The sequence below is a fragment of the Ctenocephalides felis genome, unplaced genomic scaffold, assembly GCF_003426905.1.
Source record: "Ctenocephalides felis isolate EL2017-DRISC unplaced genomic scaffold, ASM342690v1 CF-g0.4_SCAFFOLD_01492, whole genome shotgun sequence".
Lineage (NCBI taxonomy): Eukaryota > Metazoa > Arthropoda > Insecta > Siphonaptera > Pulicidae > Ctenocephalides > Ctenocephalides felis.
In genome coordinates, this window is record NW_020537646.1 from 36045474 (window position 1) to 36066751 (window position 21278).

The 21278-nt window shown below is 29.4% G+C and overlaps 1 protein-coding gene across 1 annotated transcript in view; it reads left to right on the plus strand.

Annotated features, from left to right (window-relative positions):
* The window catches only part of LOC113371201 (tumor necrosis factor receptor superfamily member wengen), a 69304-nt gene that overhangs the window by 29070 nt on the left and 18956 nt on the right, over positions 1–21278 (plus strand). Inside the window, exons 4-6 of the mRNA XM_026611844.1 lie at positions 1278–1417; positions 9607–10008; positions 13692–13845. Of these exons, the coding sequence (XP_026467629.1) occupies positions 1278–1417; positions 9607–10008; positions 13692–13845 (696 nt within the window). The remainder of the gene's footprint in view (positions 1–1277; positions 1418–9606; positions 10009–13691; positions 13846–21278) is intronic.

Consider the following 21278-nt stretch of genomic DNA (forward strand, 5'->3'; position numbering starts at 1 on the left):
TTTAAAAGGTTTTAATTGGGGTTTATACAACAAAAACCGACATTTCATTGAAAACCGGTTTTCGAAGTTTAATTTTACTAAAAAACCGGTTTTAACCGGTTTTCGATTTTATTAAAAAATAAATTTTTGTTCGAATATTCTGTAATTTATCCGCAAATTTATGTAATTTAGAGCAGTATTTGACTGAATTTATTTATTGTTCAATTTTATAGATAGTAAACAAAATTATTTAATTTTAATTAGTAGAACTAAAAAATAATGGTTTATCTTGATTAAATAACTTTGAAAATAATTATTCGTTATTCATGCATCATTTCACATATAAGAATGAAAATATTTTATGATAGTGAAAGGAATTTTTCAAATAAATAAAAATAATACATTTTTAAATAAAAAAAAAATCATTAATTAAAATAAAATAAAAAAATATTAGATACATGTTGATACATACTTGTTGATATCAATTATAAGTTAAACTCGGGTATTGTCTGTTCCGAGCAATTTTAATTAATTAATTTTAAACATTCTAATTGTTTTTTTTGTTTAATAAAATATGATTTCAAAAAACTGAGAACGTCTATCGAATTGCTACTTAGACGTGTCCTTTGTTTACTCACAAAATTTCCTGAAATAGAAAATACTTTCATACTTGCGACCAAATTATGCTTAATTGTTTTTAAAGCCTGATATAGTTTTAAAGCCTAAGTTTTTTATTCTTTGTGGCTTCTAGGGTTTAAAACTCTTTTTTCTAGTTAGAGCAGAGGAAGTTACTTCTTCAAGAAGAAGTCACACTGATTTAAATTAATATTAACTGGTATAAAAATCTAATTTAATATATACAAAACCATTATTGAACCATTGCAGATTGATAAGATATGAAATGCTATTGAACCGATATGATTTCAAGAATCAAAACACTTTCATCTATATTTTATATTTGGTTATATTTGTCATTTTCCACATATACAGTAAATACCGACTTTTTTCGCTAAAAAAACGGTTTTCGAATTCCATAATTTTCGCAAAAAAACGGTTTTTAAAACCGGTTTTTGAAAACTGACAAACCCTAGTTTTAATCAATTACATGCATTAGTTTTTGGATGGTGCCACTTTGAATATGAAAATTAAGCAGCATTTTTCACTATTTTATTTTTGCTAAAGAAAGGCAAAAATTTAAGGCAAAATGAAATTGATCGATGCGTACGGAAATGACATGTTGATAGTACACAGTGCCAAATTGGTTTGCTAAATTCATTTCTGGTATTTTGATGTCCAAGATGCACCAAGTCCAACAAGTACGGTTGAAGCTGATAAAGACTCGAGAAAGGCATTAGTTGATGCAAACCGACGAATAACAATACATGAGATCCCATTAAGTAAAAATTTATCAAATTTAACAATTCATCACTATCAAAAGGTCTGGGAACTCCTCGAAACTTAATGTATGGTTCTCATAGAAAGAAACGTGTGTCGTCGCACTGGCGTCTGCGATTTGCCTCTGAAAAGTCTTGAGAATTATCAGGTTTTGAAGCGAATTGTCACTAGGAATTTTAAATGGGATGTAAAGAATACAATATACGCAATTGCCCATTAAACAAAAATGAAGAACTTGCTCAAAACAGTTGCAAAGCAGAAATTCGCCAAAAAAGGTGATGAAGTATGTTTGGTGAGATTTTAAAGGAGTTGTTCATTTTTCAGGCGTTCCAGGATAACAAAACGGTTAATTCGGATGCCTTATGTTATCAGCTGGATAAGCTAAATGATATACTTTAATAGAAAAGGTCAGAATTAACCCACAGTAAGGTATAGTCCTGCATCAAGACGACGCAAAAGACCTCATATAAGTTGGGTCAATCGCCAAAAGCTTTTGAAGCTTGAATGAGACCCAATTACACATTTATCATATTCTTCAGACTTGTCATCATCGGATCATTATTTGTTCCGGCCACTAAAAAAATTTTTAGGTGGTAAAACCTTTACCTCAAATCAGCCTGTCAAAAAGCACTTTGTTCAGTTGTTTGCCAATAACGACCAAAACATTTATGATTTCGGAATTATGCTAATACAAAAATATGACAAAATATGTTCGAACAAAACTGCCAAAACATAATACATTAAAGTAATTAAAAAATTGTTCATTGTACGAAAATTACGTGCCAAAAAGTCTATAAAAAACGAAGTTACTTTCCGAAAAAAACAATATTTCCAATTGATATCTCTCAAACAAATTTAAATTATCTGTAATTATATTAATTATAGCGCACAGACACGTGTGCTTTAATGTCCTAAAATTTGTAGCTTATCATTACAAATTTTAATTAATTTGTATAATTTTAATTAACTTTACCGCCAAAATAATGCTACTGATTTGTCCAAACCTTGATGAATTTTTAAAACTGACCGGCTTGTGGTAAGACCGTAATATTTAAGTATGTTCTATAAGACCATGATAACTATCGCCAAAAAAAGTTTCATAAAAATTTCTTTTTCAACTGTTGATTACAAGAAAACGGCCCGGCCGATCTTAAACTAATCAGGTCGATTTCCAACCAATATCTTTTGAACAGTTTTTGAACTTTTGCAATCGATTCAGGATTTCGGGCTAAAACGTGGATGAAATTTTTTTCAAAACTGACAAACGCAAGTCCTTATCGAGTTATATCGAATGGCTTTTGAATATTTGAAATCGGTCCAGCCGTTTGTGAGAAAGCGTCGAAAAAAACTCAAAATCACATACTTTTTGCAAATTTGGTCTCATTCGATTCAGAATGGCTTGAAACGTCGAGAAAACATAAAATTAGCGAATCGGATTTTTTGATTATAACATAAACTTCTTTGGGAAGGAAAAAAACGCAATACATTATACAATGTTAATGAATTAGACTTCTTTAGAACTCTTCAATTTTTTTTAATTAATTCGATGTTTATATATTTATGCTTATCAAAGTGTATAACTTTATAGTCTTCAAAAGTATTTTGCTGTACAACACTTGTATATAGATATCTAAACACATAATGCGAAATATATATTTACCTTATAAAACAGTTATTAATGATTTTATCTTGGAAGATTTTTTAAATTCTATGTTTTATTTTGATAAATAAAATAATATGATAAAGTTAAAATTATTCTTTAAAGTATATAAGTGGGCTTTTGAACTTTAGCCAGAAATTTGTAATTTTTTTTTCCAGAAGATATTATTCTGTCAAAACAAGCAGAAAGTTTTTTTTGGATTATTCAAACCGAATGCTCTGTTCTCTCAAAAACTCGATTTCTATTTTCTGCACTTTTTGCTCCGTATCTCCGAAATGACTGGACCTGCCTTTGCCAAAAACTAATCATATGTTTCCAAGTGAAAATAGCCCTTGCCCGGCATTGCTGCACCAATAAAAAGTCAGCCCTATTAGATTAAATCTAATAACAAAAAATCATCAAATATGGATGGGGAACCATTGGGTTACCATCTAAAAATACGAAGTAAGAAGAAGTTTCAGCCCAACAGCTCATAGGACATAAGGTTCTGATTGCTGTTAAAAAATATATATAAAAAAAAACAAAAAAAAAAACTAATCAGCACATCTTCCTATGAATAGGAATCGAATGTTTTTAAACCATTTAAATCAGTTGATACATGCGCTTGAAAACGTGGACAAAAAATTCATACATACATGATTGATACACACATCAAATTTTTCTAAGGTATGCTAAAATGTTCAGAAGTCTTCAAAACGTGAAGAAATGCAAAAAATTTCAATTTCGATTTTTGGACGATTACAATAACTTACCCTACTGGAAGTTACTAACAAAAATATACGATATTCTAACAATTAGGGGGCGTCCATTAATCACGTGAGCGAGTTTTTAAGGATTTTTAGACCACCCTCCCCCTTTGCGATATTTGGTGATTTTCAAAATTACCCCCACCCCCACCAAACATCACGTGTATTTTCAGTTATGTGAAAAAACTGTAAAATTTCTTTTTTTGAAAATGTTTGAACTTTTTTATAAAAAATAGTAAAAAAAATAAATACACGTCATATCTTGCTATACACCTCCCTCCCCCACGTGATATTTCGTGATTTTTTGTCAAACCCCCCCTCTCCCTAAAAACCTCACGTGATTAATGGACTCCTCATTACGATAAAAAAATAAAATCGTATCAATTATAGTCTTTGACTGTATGGACAATTGTCTTAAAGAAAAAGAGAATTACAGAACAATTCATTTCTAATTAATTTTAAACCCTATTTTACTTATAAATAGTTAGTCGTAGCTATACAATGTCCTTGAGATTCCGCACACTATTTCCAGATGCGATCCCTAGGTGTAGTTTTTTATTTGTTTTTGAATAGTAATCAGATCTTATGAGTTTTTATGAGCTGCTGTGATGATACTTCTCAACTAGGTGGCTCTTTTAAAAGGCAACCCAATGGCTTCTATCTAAATTTGAATTATCTATTTTTATATTAGATATATTTATATCATCTAATCTTGGTGATATATTTTTATCTTCCGGGAAGGTTATCTGTTTCATGCTTGTTATATGCTTGATATCATGTTGTCCGAAACGCGAGTTTGGATGTGGTCTTCGTATTTACTAACTCTCATAGAGAGTTATCATCCCTCAAATATTTCAATGGTTTCAATAATTTATTTGTTTCATAAAAGGAATTACTTAAATTGGTTAGAAAAAATTTGGTATATTTTATAATTTTATCAATTTTCTGAATAAAATATTGCAACATCAACTCCAGTGCGTCTTCAAGTATTTCTTCCATAACATATTTGTAAAAAAGGAGCTGCTTTGTCAGTTTTAGCAGCTGCCTTAATAAAGTATGGAACATTGGCTGTCGTGATTTTTACATATATTTTGCACATCTATTTACGCATAATTTTGAATGTATTGAATTTAGACCAATTTACAAGCATTTAGGATTTTAAGATCAAGCATACAAAATAAACATACAATATTTTGTGTTCGAAGTAGCAGAGAGCACACGCTCTGACAACAGCACCAATTTATTTTCGGATTTCAAGTGCATTTTCTGTACGGATTCTATGTTTCATGAGTCGTTTGCGACAAAGAAGTTACTTAATTTTCCAAAGATATTCATATTACAAATAAATTCAAATCATGTTGAGTAATATATCGGAGATGATTGCATTTTAGTATCTATATACAGTAATCTTAATATTTATATTACATGAAATTGAAATAAGTTTTATAATGAATTATACGTCGAATACTGCACCCCTTTTCGAATTAATTTATTTATTTGTTTTTAACTTACCGTAGGGCAAGTTATAGTAATCGCAAAAAAATCGAAAACGAAAATTTTAATATATCTTTACGTTTCAAAGGTTTCTGAATATTTTGGTATACTTTAGAAAAAATTGATGTATGTGTGTGTGTGTATTTGTGTGCGCGCATGTGTGTGTGCGGATATAAATTTTCGTCGACGATTTCGGGAACACGGATAAAGCGATTTGAATAATTAAAATAATATTCAATTCGTATTGATAACGAGATGTGCTGATTAGATTTTGGCGAACGGCGAAGGTCTAGCCGTTCCGAAGATATGGGGCTAAAAGTGCCAAAAACGGTAACTCGGGTTTTAAGATAACGGAGCGTCCGATTTGAATAATTCGAAAAACATTTTACTTGTATTAACAAGATGAAGAACTGATTAAATTTTTGGGAAGGCAGGTCCAGCGATTATGGCCCCTCAATAAAAATAAGTTAAAAAATGTGATTTGGCGGTCAAAAATGATCATTAGACATATATATGCGCATCGAATTATCAGATATTTTATAGAGATTTTAACAATAAGTATAAATTTTGTTTACATTCCTATAGGTTCCGTACCAATGTTTATCCGTTAGACGGCGACGCTTCGATATTTTGTCTCTATGCAGTTAAAGCAGAATGATTGCTTTGAAAAAAGTTCAGAATTTCCAAAATATTTCAAAATAAATTTTTCTTCACAAAGTCTTTTTTTTTCTAAAAAAGTAAATTTTTGTCAAAAATTTAGAGTTTCCTCGTTCAGAGTATGTTTTTTTCAAAAATGTTAATCTTTTACAGAAAAATAATTTTTGATACGGGAAGTTCCAGCAATTTGCCTTAAGGCGCGATGCCATGCCCTCCCGACTAGTTTAAATGTATAACCCGCAGATTTTTTTTCAAGAGGACTTAAAAATACAATTAATATACATTATGGATAACAATTAATATACAATATGGATGAATTACATATGTAACACAAAATTACATAATACAGAATGTAACAATATTATTTATTTACATAGAATAAGATAAAATAATAAAAGATATTTGAAAAGAAATATTAAAAATTATGTAATTTTGGTTATACTGAGTTTAGCATAAAACTAATATTATGGATATTACAAGCATTTATGTTATATACTATAAAATTTTAATAAATTTTATTCCATGACTTATAAATCAAATATCTTTTTTGGATATTTTATATTTAAAATTTATAATTTTGGTTTGGCTAGACTCGGCATGAAACAAATTATCTTGAGATCTATGAGATCATGGATAATTGCATTTATGTAAGATATACTGGAACAATTTTGAAAAAAAAAATACTTCGCAGAAAAATATACAGAACTGTGCAGGTCAGTCAATTTTGACATGTAATATACAATTATGCTATCATAAAATTTCGGTTTCGTTATTATTATCGACTAATTTAATTTTATTTTTGGACGATTACGATAACTTACCCTACGGGAAGTTAATTAAAGTTAAGATTAAGTGCTATGATTTTTTGAGCATTTCATCACAAAGTTCGAATTCCTTCAAATTGACTGTCCCCATGAACCTGGTGTTAAATATATTATTTCTTTTTTTACACTTTATTTTTAGCAATCAGAAAAGTACGTAAGTTCTATAAGCTAAACTGATAACTTAAGTAACATGATTAAGATAATTGCCATTGAAATTATCTTGTTATTTGATCAGGCCTTGTTCTGGTCAGCTTATTTCTTTCCCACTTCGTACATGATGTAGGGAAATATATTATTTTCACTGTTAGAATAAGTCAAATACAGAAAGATTGGTTGATTCAAATCTTTAAAGTTTTCTATCGAAATCAAATTCCTATTACAAAATCCGTTATGTCTCGGAATGCTTTCTGATTTAACGTGCATACAAATGTGATGTACTGAGAATTGATAATACGTAAATTGAATCGATAGCAATTCTTTTAAATTCGATTGGTGTTCATTTGGTGACTTACACGCCTTCGTTCCTCTCTTATCACTGTTAAATGAAACGTGCAAACAAAACTACATGCCGCAGCATACAATGAAGTTTCAACATTTCATCTCTCTGTTGCATATTACTGTGTGGCTTGACTCGATACTTACATTCTTACACATTATATGATGTTTTAAAATGTTTTGTAAATTTTAAACTAGAGGTGCATGCCATCGAGCCTGAAGGCACCTGCTGAAACTTCCTGTGCCGTAAATTAAAATTTTTAAAAGCATTAAAAAAATTTGAAAACTTAAAAAAAAATAGACATTTACCAATTTTTTTAAAAAATGAACTTTTTTTTGAAAAAATTGTTTTTTTTTATATTTCAATGTTTTTTGTGAAAATTTAGATTTTTTTCAAAGCAATAGCGCTGCGTAGCAATTTTAAAGAAGAGGTTTCGAAGCTCATAAGCATGGCGTTGCAATCCAAAGTTTAAACAATATAAATCTTGGCAAGGGACCTAAAGAAGTGTAAACAAAAATTGTACTTAGTATTAAAATCTCTATAAAATATTTGATAATTCGATCAGCATATGTCTAATGATCATTTTTGGCTGCTAAATGCCATTGGATCTCCGAAACCGCTGTACTTGCCTTCCCAAAAATTTAACCAGTTTTTCATTTTGACAATACAAGTAAAATGTTTTTTTGATTTTTTGAAATCGGTAGTTCTTTCAAAAACTCATTCACCGTAATTGCAATTTTTTGGTATTACTATAACTTACCATACATAAAGTTAATAATGAGGAGATTATAAATATTCTAAATTTTCGGTATTAATTTATATTTCTATAAATTCTATTTTTCACCTCATAATCAGTATATTGAGTACCAACATTAACTTCATTAGTTTGTTGCTATAAATTTTCATTTGAATAAATTAGATTGTAATATACTTAAAATCTTTTTTTAATCATAATAATAACCAACAAGTGGTATTTTCTTAAAACTTTACTAATATTGCTGACAGGAGCATTTTATTCATTCATGTATATACTATATTTATTTACATATTAATTATAAATTAATTATTATTTATTAATTATAAATCAATAATTATTTAAAATTATTGCGATCATATGTAGGTACTTATAAATTAGCGTATCATAATACTATTATATGTGTAAATAATCTTGTGCTGCATAAATTCAGAGTCAATTACACTCAGTATGTACATTAAAAAAATATACAAACATGATTTATATACCAAAAACATAGCACGAACAAGTTTGCTAGAGAAAAACTTGGAACCTAAACTGAATATATTGCTAAATGATTTTAAATTCAAATAAGTGTTAGTTATAGAAAAATCAATTATCGAATATCGATAGTTTTCAAATATTAACTTTTTTGTTCGAACTTTGAATTTAAAATTTTCAAAATTGATCAAATTTGTGTGGCCCTCATTTAACAAAATGTTCTATAGTGTGTTGGCAAGTTCCATCAAAATGTAAAATACCATCAATACCACCAATAATGTTCCATCGAAATGTAAAATACTTGATAGTATAGATAATGAAATACGTGATATAATAATAAAAAACGTCGAGTAAAAAAGTAAAAGTAAAAAGTAAAATACACCTTAGTACATTTTTAAGGCAGAGCAGTTCAAAGTCGATCAATTATGTAAATTTTGAATTCATAGTTTATCAAAAATTGTTCATTCTTGAAAACTTGCAGCAATTGTGTCTTAATTTGTAACTGTTGTCCTAAAAATCATCTTTATGGTTACAGAAAAAAGTTTAAATGAACAGATTTAATAAATATCAACCACAATAACCAAAAAATGTTTACAGTTCTACCAAAGATTATGGGTTTCGCCTAAAAGCTCATAATTTTCAAACTATATGGCATAACTTTCTTATCTAATTTGTTTTCCTAATGGTTGCGGTCAATACTATCACCCCATTTCGGCTTGAAGTTGAGATCTGGAGCATCTTATATAACATAGTACAGTAGAACCTTGTCGGTTATACGGATTTGCGATTATCCGGAATTCCTACATTTCGAATTTTTGAATGATTAATGCTGCAGGTTATTATATGTACATACATAAAGAAGGTTCAATTTCTTAATAATATTATTTCCGTTGATATCTATGTATGCATTTGTTATTTTTAATAAATACACAACATTATCCTTCATACATTCGATTATCCGAATGCCTATCGACAACCATTAGTCCGGTTAATCGAGGTCCTACTGTAGTTGAAAATAAGTTAGAATTGCTTTTTACTGACAAAGTTATAATATGTTATTAATTAAAGTTATTAATTAAGTTATTAAGTCTTATATTTAATGAACTTATTGTCTTTTTCAGTTGCTGCTGCTGCTACTGCCGTTAGCAGCGGCTGCAACCGAATCAGGCTTCGCTGGACGAATAAATTTCGATGACATCCAATTAAATCAAGAAGAACCATTCTCTTCCACGATTTCCAATGGCTGGTTGCCCCTTGCTAGAAAACGATACGCCGCTGGTTGTGAATACGGTCGCAGTTACTGGAACGCAGCCGGCCAGAGGTGCGTCGCCTGCTCCCTCTGCGGTAGCGAGGAAATTATTGTTCGGCCTTGTGGTTTAGACAGAGATGTAGTATGTGGCCCTCTATCAGATTTACATTCAGATTATTGGGCCTGGCTACAAAATAGATTTATTAAAAATGCCGAAGAACGGAAAGAAAGAATTTTGGACAACGCAGGAATTGCTGTGCCTCTGCGAACGAAGGTAATAATATATCTGAATAATAAATAATCCTCAAATTCATATATATATATAGATATATATATACTTATATATATTATATATAATTATATATATATATATATATATATATATATATATATATATTAGGGCGCGTCGATTTAAAGGTCACTTAGACACATATGATTTTCGGATACTGGAGATCAAAATAAGATATTATACTTTGCTGAAGAAACCATACCTCTGAAATGAATTCTGATGTCCCGTGCGTTGACTCAAAAATAAGGGTTGAATTTTGAAAAACCGCTCAGGGGAGATCCCAGAGGATGTACCACGGGCATAGGTGAATCGGCTTTCCAAAGTTAGTGGGGGTCGGTCATACATTTGGTCGCAATTGGGACACTGTAAATGGGCCAAAATGGAATTTTTTAAATTTCAATCCTTATTTTTGGGTCATTGCATGGGACATCAGAATTCATTTTAGAGGTATTGTTTCTTCAGCAAAGTATCTTATTTTGATCCTTAGTATCCGAAAATCATGTGTGCCTAAGCGACTTTTTTGACCCATACAAATCGACTCGCTCTAATATATATTATATCTTCTATATATATAAAAATAAGTCGGGTGTTCCTTCCTGACGAAATAACTCCAGAACGCACGAACCGATTTCGACAATTTTGCATTTGTTGGAAAGATCTCGGGCTCCACAAGGTTTATAGCTAAAAAAATTAGTTGTGCATGCAAGCTGCTGGAACTTCACGCACCGTAAATAAAAATTCGAGTAATGACATTAGTGAAAATTATCAGAATTATGCTTGGTTAAGTCAACGAGCAATTCTTGCCGCAAAGAATAATGATGTACACGCACTGAATTTCACCATTCAATCAAAAATTGCTGGCGATTTGGTGACATACCAATGATTCCGACTGGTCTTCCGTTTGATTTCAAACGATTGCAATTTCCAGTTCGCCTTGCGTTCGCAATAACAAGTCGCAAGGCCAATCGCTTAGTGTTTCCGGGATAAATTTCAAATAGATTATTTAGAAAGTCATTGTTTTTTGGGCAGTTATACGTTGCCTGTTGACGAGTTGGAAAACCATCCGCTTTGTTTGTGTTAACGTCAGACCAAAAAACAAAAAATGTGGTTTACCAAAGAGCACTTCAATGAAACGGATAATTTGCGGATTCACTTTCATTTACTTAGAGAAGCTCAACTAAAAAACACTTCATTTTTGTAATCGAAATAAATTCATTACTGTTGTATAATAAAATCACATTTTTCCTTTTCAAATATAAAACAAACAAAAAATTTCTTTATCTTTCTCATGAAACGATCTGATGGCGAAACGGAGTTCGTCGGGTTTGCTAATATATATATATATATATATATATATATATATATATATATATATATATTATATATTAATCGAATATAAAAGTAAGTTCAAATTATCAATGATAATTACCATGAAACACATAAATGTAATTATATTATCTTTTTCTGAATCGGAAAATCACAATTTCACAAATAGAACTTATCTTAAAAAAAACTATTAGAAGTAATTCTTAATATATGCATTTAGTTTTGTATTATATATTATATTTATATATGGCTTCCATGGCTTGGCGGTTTAAAGACTTTGTGTGGACAGGGTTGCAAGTTCGGGCCCGCCCTCTAGAAGACCTGATATTGAAAATATAGATGAAAAATATGTTTTCAATTGAAAATAGCGTAGTTGGGGCTCTGCGTTGTGAAATGACTATGGGAAATTTTTGCGGTCTCTATTTTTCCCTGAATCGAGTTGGCGTTCAACTCAGCTCACGGACCTGCCCTAGGACAGTACTACCCATTACTACCCATTATATTATATAAAGTGTTCTTGTTGAGAAAAAACTTCTAGTCAATCTAAATTTAACAATGAAGTTAATAATAATGTGATAATTCAATTTTCTAAATGGTAAACGAGTTAATTTTTTTTTTTAATTTAAAGTTTTTAAATTGAACCTCGTTAAACTTTTGGTAGCTTTCATGGTAGCTACATAAAGTGTGATTGAATCAAGGAGCCACTTCCGCATATTTTCTCGGCTTCATATGAGAAGCTTCAAAGATAATATTGAAACTTCTATATATGACAAAGTTAATATTGAATATTTAGTATATATCCTATTGAATGCTATAAAATGAATCAAGTATAAATCATATAATCAGCTGGTTTTGAACAGCGTTGCGCCCATGCCCTTTAATGCACCAGTTTCGTTTAGTCTAGCAGCCGCCTGTTACCAAATAAAACCGTTGAAGGTTAACATGCACTATGGAATTAAAATATAACAGTAAAAGCACGTCAAGACTATAAACACGTGCCAATATATGCTATAGAATCAAGTTGGTAATAAAAGAAGTGCGTTAGTTAGAACGCTTTGTTAGAATGCATCTGACAAAAAAGTCTTTCGTTAAATGATTAGAGAAATTAAGCTCACGTAAAGTAAAATAATCTGAATACTTTATAATTCTAATTATAATTATAATTTTTTCGATCCTTGCAAAACTTTTTAAAATCCGAATTAGAAAGTCTACGCCGATGTTTTGGTTAATACATTTTCTAAGAATATAATGCAAGCAAAAGTGTAAAACAAACGAGTATAAATAATACTAAATTGTAAGGGTCAACAAAAACGTTGCGAATGTTTGTACAAAACAATGGTACATATGTATGTTGATTCGAAACACAATGGATAATTATGTTAAAATGTAAAAATACTTAAGGGGCACAACTAGTGTAATCGCCTAAAAAAAGGTGATTTTTGGGAATTTATATTAAAAAAAAAACTTTATCATCATTTCAAAATTTTAAGAATATATTTACACATGTTTTAAGAATACATAGTAAAATTTTTGAAGAAAAAAATTAAATATTTTTTACGGCGAGAAAAAAAGGCCCTTCACTGCTGCAGTGATTCCGGCCTTCTACGTAGATGAAATTCAAAAAAAAAATTCTAGATAATATTGTCTGTAAAATGACCTACGATAAAAATAAAAAATAAAAAATTGACAAAATGGTGTCGTTTTAAAAAAAAGTCGAATTTTACCCAAAATTTTGGTCGTTTTTGGCCTGCCAAAATTCGATTTTTGATCCGATCGAAAAATCGATAGTTCATTTTACAAAGAACTATGTATAGAACAAAAAAATTCGATAGTGATCGGTTCATTTGTTTTTGAGTAATAACTGCAGCAAATTCGTAAAATGCTAAAATAAAATGATCGTTGTACTATATACTATATATATACTCTTCAAATGGCTGTGACTCAAAAGCTATTTAAGATATCGATTTAAAATTTTGGTATGTTATTTTTAAAGGTATAACCTATCGAAATATGGAAAAATTGCAAATTCGATTTTTTGAAAATTTTACACTAGTTGTGCCCCTTAAATATAACATTGGGCAGGAAATAGTAATTTGGCTTAATTCTTTGTTCCAAACATATTTTTTATATTTGTTTAAAATTTCAATTTCCTGCAATTTCAATTGGTCGAATTCGAAGAAAAGAAAGCGTGTATTATTTAAATGCTATATTCATAAACCTACCTACTGAAACATTTAGAGAAACACTTGTCGGTTAATCTATTTGTCTGATATTGTGCTTTTCAATTTATTAGTTTATTCCTTAACGTTTTATGATTTTATAAAAAGTATCTGCTTTTGCAGGAGATGTCTGAGCTTGCAGATTGGAAATGGGATTGGGAAGCCGGAGTGCTCCTTATGGCTATCATTGTCTGCGCCCTATTTTTTGCAGTTGTGGCAGGATATTCTCTTCATCATGCACGACACTGGCGAATACTTGAAGAACACTACGAAGCAGGCAAGTTGCACTTTAACAAGTTGTAATTTTTTTAAAATGAATATGTTTAATGAGTATATGAACGGCTCGTAAGCACGATTATGAATATGGGAAACAGTAGGCCGTCGACTAATAATCTTAGACCTTAGAATACATACATTTATTATAAGGTCTATGCTTAAAATCCAAATCAATATCAAAAAGATTGTATGAAATTAGAATATTATAATTCTTATTGTTATATATTATATATTGTTATGTTCTGTAATGGAGACGGCCCTGATCGATTGCAGCAGAATACAGGAAGCCACACTAATATTATGGTTTTCTCTTAATTTATTCATGAAACTCAAAATTATAGATAGTATAAAGTATAAGATATTTAGCAAGAGCCAAAGAACATAATTTTGGTACGTAAAATGACAAAATAATGTAGTTATATATATAGCACAGACCAGGGCTTAAAAATCCGCGGAAAAATAGGTGCAACACTCAAAAACAAGTAAAGTTAAAAAATTTATAACAATAATATCTGAAAGTACAGGGAAAAAGTATAACCAGCCTTGTTTCTTACGGCTTTACTGTTGGGTGATAAACGACAATGTTCGAAAAACCATATCAAAAGTATTTTCTTTTGTTATTATTTTTTTGGTTGGTAACTGATGAATATTTCTGACGAAATACCAGATCAAGGTTATATTACCAGTGTTATCAGATAAAATTTATATTTTGCGTTGGTTGAATAATGTAGCTTTCATTTCGTAAAATCCCTTTAGTTAAAAATACGACTTAGGACCTGTTTGCCCCCTAACCGTTACGTTTTACATCGCATATGGGGTAAAAAGGACCAGCTGGCAAATATTTAGAAAAACAGTAAATAAAACACATTTCTACATTGATGAATTAACTGGGAGTTTTACTGAACACACACATTTGTTTGTTACTGAACATAGTCAGATAGTTATTTGTTCGATATGTGGTTTTTATTATGATATAATTGGTTTGGTTTTCACAATATAATTGTTCAAAGTTAAATTGGACTTCTGTGCCCTGCCATCACCTAAATTTAAAAAATTTATATATTTTTTCAAACTTTTTTTTACATCGTGTCCTACAGAGACATGTCAATACGGATATGTCAATGATCGAGCAGTTAAATATATACAGCAAACATAATTCAGATCAAAGTTATTTTTATGTCCAGGCGAGTTGAAAATAAAACTTATTTTAAAAATATGCTAGCAAACAGAAAACAAATGTTTCGTATTTTTATTGAATTGAAAGAAACATATTGACATATGAAAATGCACCTATTTGATTTTAAACGCAGCTGTTATTTCAAAAAATGATTTTATCTGTGCTTCACAATGTTTGTTAAACTTTTTAGTTATCAATTTAAATTAAAAGCCTTAAAACACGATAAATAAATTGCTTTGAGTTTCATTCTTAATAAATTGTTGTAAATTATTGAAATTTTGAATAAAAATCACAACTTTATTATTTATTTACTATTAATATTAATAATTATTTTTTTCATAATTATATAAAAACAATTCTGGAAAAAACAAGTGGTATTTTTTTTCTAAAATAGGTATATTCTAAAACTTATTTGACAACAATAATTTTGTTAATAATTGTATATAATAAAACTTATTTGACAACAATAATTTTGTTAATAATTGTATAGGGTAGGGCAAGACACAAAGGTCCAAATAGATTTTGAGCGATTATATTGTGAAAACCAAACCAATTATATCACATCAAATAACACATATCACATATAAGAATTTGACTATTTTTAGTAAGGCTCTCAGCTAATTCTTCATTATGCATCTTTTTCCCTCTACTTTCAAATATTGTTGTTGAAAAATTCTTAACTTTGCTGATTTTTATTATATCAGTGGTAGATCTTTTTACCCGCGGAATTTTAAGCCTCGCTAGATAATAGATAAACAAGTATAAATATAATTTATTTTGAAATTTTATTTGGAGTTTGATACGCGAATCGATCACTTTTTCAGTAGGAGTTTATGATCTGCTTGTATTATTTTATTTACTCAAATCTGATGTAATATTGATTGTAATTTTTGCTTCAGAATTCAGATAATTTTTTCACAAACTTAAATTTAGACTGTTATGTCTAAAGATGTCAACTTCGACATAGCTTACTTGCATGCAAAACTAAAAATACTTCTTTAACATTAGGAAATTTATCAGTATGGCAGCGAATGTTATATACATACAAACACACACATACATATATATATATATATATATATATATATATATATATTCTCTACATAACCGAAATGTTTAATCTCATTCAGTTAGCTAACTTCAAATTAATATTTTCTTTAAACTAACAATCTCCTTTTAGATGGCCAAGATATATAGTATGCCAAACATAAATCATTAAGATTGTAAATCAAGAGCTTCCAAATACTCTATTAATCTAAATCCTGAATACTGATACATATATATTATTAGAATGAAAGCGGTATCTATTTAGATTTAGACATACGGAAATACGTGGTACATTTTATATGTAATGGCACGTACGCGTACTGGAGAAATTCAGTACACTGCCATTGATAATACAATTTCTTATTGTTGCTAAGAACACTTTATTTAAAGATACAGTTAGATGTTATTTCAATTTGTAATATATGGTAAAAAACAATCACAAAACAAAAACTATGATCAGACCACACGTATGAAAATAATATAAAAATAACTGTTTCGAATTTGGTTTTTTCGCATTTTACATTATTGAGGCTGAACCCATCGCGGCCTGTCGATTATAAGGACGTTCAATCCTAACCTCGGTCAACTCGATATCAGATTGCATGGTATCAAACTTTCACCATCTCAAATATAATCTCAAGTGAAAATTGTCTTTTGTGGCTCTAGCTGCAAATAAACGATATGCAGCTAGTAGTCTCAACTAGGATAGAACAACTACTGGGTTGCCTTCCAAAAACAAGTCATACAGTACATTGTCACAATAACTACAAAATGTTATGTTTTCAATAATAAATACTCATTTCTGCATTTTTAACTTCCATAGGGTAAGTTATTGTAATCGTTCAAAGATAGAAATAGCAAATTTTTGCATATCTTTACGTTTCGGAGGTTTCTGAGCGTTTTAGCATGCCTGAATGTGTGCGTGTGTATGTATGTATATGTGGATACAATTTTTCATCGACGTTTTTGGGAGCACCGATTTGAATGATACAAAAAGCATTCGATTCCTACTTATTGGGATCACTGCTGATTAGTTTTTGAGAAGGGTCGGTTTCCGAAATACGAAGCAAAGAGTGCAGAAATGAAAATTAAGTTTTTGAGAGAACACAGGATGATGCTTTAGCTATCCGATTAAAATGATTAAAAAAACATTCAAATCGTAATCATGAAATATGAGATAATATCCTTTAATATCAAATCAGTTTGTTAATTTAGTTTTTAAGTAAACATGTCGTCCAATTTATATTTTGTATATAAAATACGAATAAAGAAAGTTACAATAGTTATAATAATCTATTTGAAAACATTTAAAATTCTTCGAGGGCACGATGCCATGCACCACTTTTTTTGTTTCTAGTATTTAATATATTATTAAAGAGACCGGTTTGTTTCGAAATTTTAATGATTGTTACATTTATTGAAAAAGCTAAACGAATATACATATTTCATATATTTGCAATAAATTTGCACTTACTGAACTTTTTTATTGAGATGACATAGAACATTCACACGTGACGAAATTATTGATGCAAATATTTTTTTTTGATATTTGGTTGAAACTAACGCTATACTAAAATTTTTGATTTAAATAAATACTTTTGAAAGATTATATTCTTCCTGAAATATTTACAAACAGTGTATCGAGTTAAGTGCAATGAATACTGAATACCAAACGCGTAGGTCGAAGACAAATATCCTGCAGCTTGCTCAAGTTGCTTCTATGTTTTCTGTGATGAATGTTCACATAAAGCAAGAGCTTATATTTTTTATTTGATGACAGTACTTTGATGTTTCAACACTGCTATACAAGTCTCAGATATAGATTTGTATCGCCGAACTTGATTGGTAATATTCAAGTATAATTTTTTGTCTTATCGCTTTTGGAACTATTTATTCCTACAGATTCTACTCATATCTTAATCTTAAATACCTACGAATTTTGTCATAAATCATTTGTATCATAATATTAGGAATATATTAAAATGATCTTTATAATAAATAATGAAAGCATATATATCTCAATTATAACATCGCTTAATACATATGATTGTTTTTTATTATACGTACTATATTACTTGCAAGTTGATTTTGACCTATGACATAAATAACTTTTTCAAAATAAATTTCCAAGTACTGTTTAAACTAGATTTTGAAAAAGCCAGTATAGAGGAGATTTTAACTGATTTATTTATTGAAAAAATAACTTTATGAGAAAAATTTAAACTTAAATCTTAAATTATGTTGAACTTGAACCTATAAGAATTAATAAAAATTAAATATAACGATGTGGTTTTATTAAAAAATATTGAAAATGTATATACTATCATTTTTTTATTTTTAATTTGTTATCTTATTGTTTATTATACCAACCATTTGTTGTTTTCTGGCAATATTGCGTTATAGATAGATGTTAGACTTGATAGAATGTAATTTGTGACTCCAAAATCTTATAGACATTTTTACTTCATAGGCAAAAAACAGAATGGATAGATAATAAAAATTAGGTAACATAAAATACTTAATAACCTGAAATATTAGCAATTTTCACTTACAAAGAATTCTGTAGTACCTTTCATAATATTATTTGAGCTTGTCTTCAATCATGTTAGAGAGCATGCAATCCGTGTTTAATGGAATATTTGAGACAACATTTATTACAGGTCAGTATTCAATAAAGATAGATATGTGATGACTAAAGTGCCTCTATACTAATCTTATTTAATCTTCCGCAGTATTTATTAAAATAAATATCGTATTTTATTGTCAATTAACTTCAGTTATCAATCAATCAAGCTTATGATTCGGTATCATTTTCATAAACATTTTTCCTGGCAATCATTATTACCCGTCATGTTACCATTTCTTAATCTGAAGTGTAGGCAATGAAATTCATTTTGTATTAGGCATTACTACTCCATTTATCCAATAGAAAAAACATGAAGATAACAGTCAATTTCGATTATAAATGGCATTTCTTATATTATCACGACAATATTCTATAAGCTGCTGTGGTGTATTTTCTACTATCTAACATTATTAGAAGACATCAAAAAAGTTTTATGTTTGTAATATATATTTTTTAAACTTTATTGTGGTGTGATAATTGCATCACTATTCCGAAGGGCTATTTTCACTTGGCTCTATATTTTCAATTAAAAACAGATATCACTGTTCCCACGTTAAGCCTCTTACCACTATACTACAAATGCCCCTATAAAATGCTTTATTATTGTAAGTTACATCATATTGTTACTTGATTATGTGGCAATTATTTAAACAATATAATTTAAAATAGAACTACTGGTGCATGGCATTGTGTCTTAAGGCAAATTGCTGAAACTTTCTGTATTGTTGTGTAACATTTATAAAAAGCTTTAAATTTTTTTTGAATATTTAAAAAAAATAGATTTTTTGAGAGATTAAATTTTTTTCAAATAAATTCTTCATTCTGTCAATACAAGTGAATGTTTTTTGAATCATTGAGATTCGAAGCTACGTTCCCTCACGTTAATAACTAGTAAAGTTTATTTTAGTTATTTCTAAGAATGCACCACTGTTTGAATGGTCCAATGCAAATAGTTCTAAGTACACGTTATTAATTAGAATGAGTTGTTTGATAAACATAATTATGTACATCCTCACCGGATGTACCAAACATTGATCCACCTCGGGATCTTTGCCAATATCATAAATACATGTGCGACTCTGGCTCTCGATTCATTCTGTACATACCGAGAGGCAAGGTTAATTATAAAATATTGATATTTTTTTTAAATAATGACATTTATTAAATTATAGTTTTTTAACTTCCCGTAGGGTAAGTTATTGTAATGGGCCGAAAATCGGAATTGAAAATTTTTACATTTCTCGACGTTTTGAAGGTTTCTGAACGTTTTGGCATACCTCAGAAAAAATGGATGTGTGTGTGTGTGTGTGTATGTGTATGTATGTATGGATACAAATTTCCAGTCACGTTTTAGGGCGCACGGATCAACCGATTTGAATGGTTCAAAAAACATTCGATTCCTATTGATAGGGAAAAGAGCTGATTAGTTTTTGGCAAAGGCAGGTCCAGCCGTTTCGGAGATACGGAGCAAAGAGTGCAGAAAATAGAAATCGAATTTTTGAGAGAACAGAGTATCCGATTTGAATCATCTAAAAAACATTCAATTAGTAATGATTGGGAGAAATGTTTATTAGTTTTTGGCAAAGGCAGGCCCAGCCATTTTGAAGATACGGAGCTAAATATGTAAAAAATGGCAGTTTTTGAGAGAACTAAGCGTCCGATTTAAATGATTCAAAGAACTTTCTGCTTGTCTTAACAAAATAATTGATTTTGGAAAAAAAAATTTTGTTCCAACTTTTTCCTTTTAACTTTTTTTTTTTTTTAGTTTTTTGTATATCGAAAATATTTCAGATTTTATTTTTAATTCTGACTATTAGTTCTAATATACTTTATAAATAATTTCAACTCTGCAATTCAGTTTATATAATTCTTATAAATATTTATAATAATCTATTTGAAAACATTCAGTATTCCTCGAACATTTCGTTACGGTACGGGAAGTTCCAGCAATTTGCCTTAAAGCACGATGCCATAATTGCCTTAAGACAGAATTCCACTTACAGCTAGTTAATCTAGAAATTCGGTCATAATAGTGCTCAGAAAGACTCAATAATATAGAACAAGTACAACATTTTTTCATTACTCAAATGTGAAATCTAGTTTTCTTATTAACTTCGCGAAGAAAGGGTTTGTTTTTACCAGTAATTCCAAATTTCTAACTTTATGTTTACTAAGTGTACGTGTGTGTGTATGTGAGTTATTGACTACACCGATTTCTTGATTTGTTTTAAAAGCCGTTCAATGTAACTCATCGACAAGGACTCAAGTTGATTAGTTTCTTCACTAGTCATTTTTTTGGAATTATGCAAAATTTTCTAACTTTCACAAGCAAATTTACTTAGTCACCAATTACCATAACTCAAATATACTCAAATCAACAATTGTCAAAATAACCACAAAAAAATACACACTTATTAAAGTCTTCATGAAAAATATCAAGTGTGCCAACGTCTTTTTTAGAAGGTTTTGAAATGGTTAGCGATAAACTTGATATTGTATATTGACTGATATTGTATTATCAGTTTTAATTTTCTCAGTATGAACTTTAAGCAAAGCTTAAATTAAAAATATACATTTCTTGTAA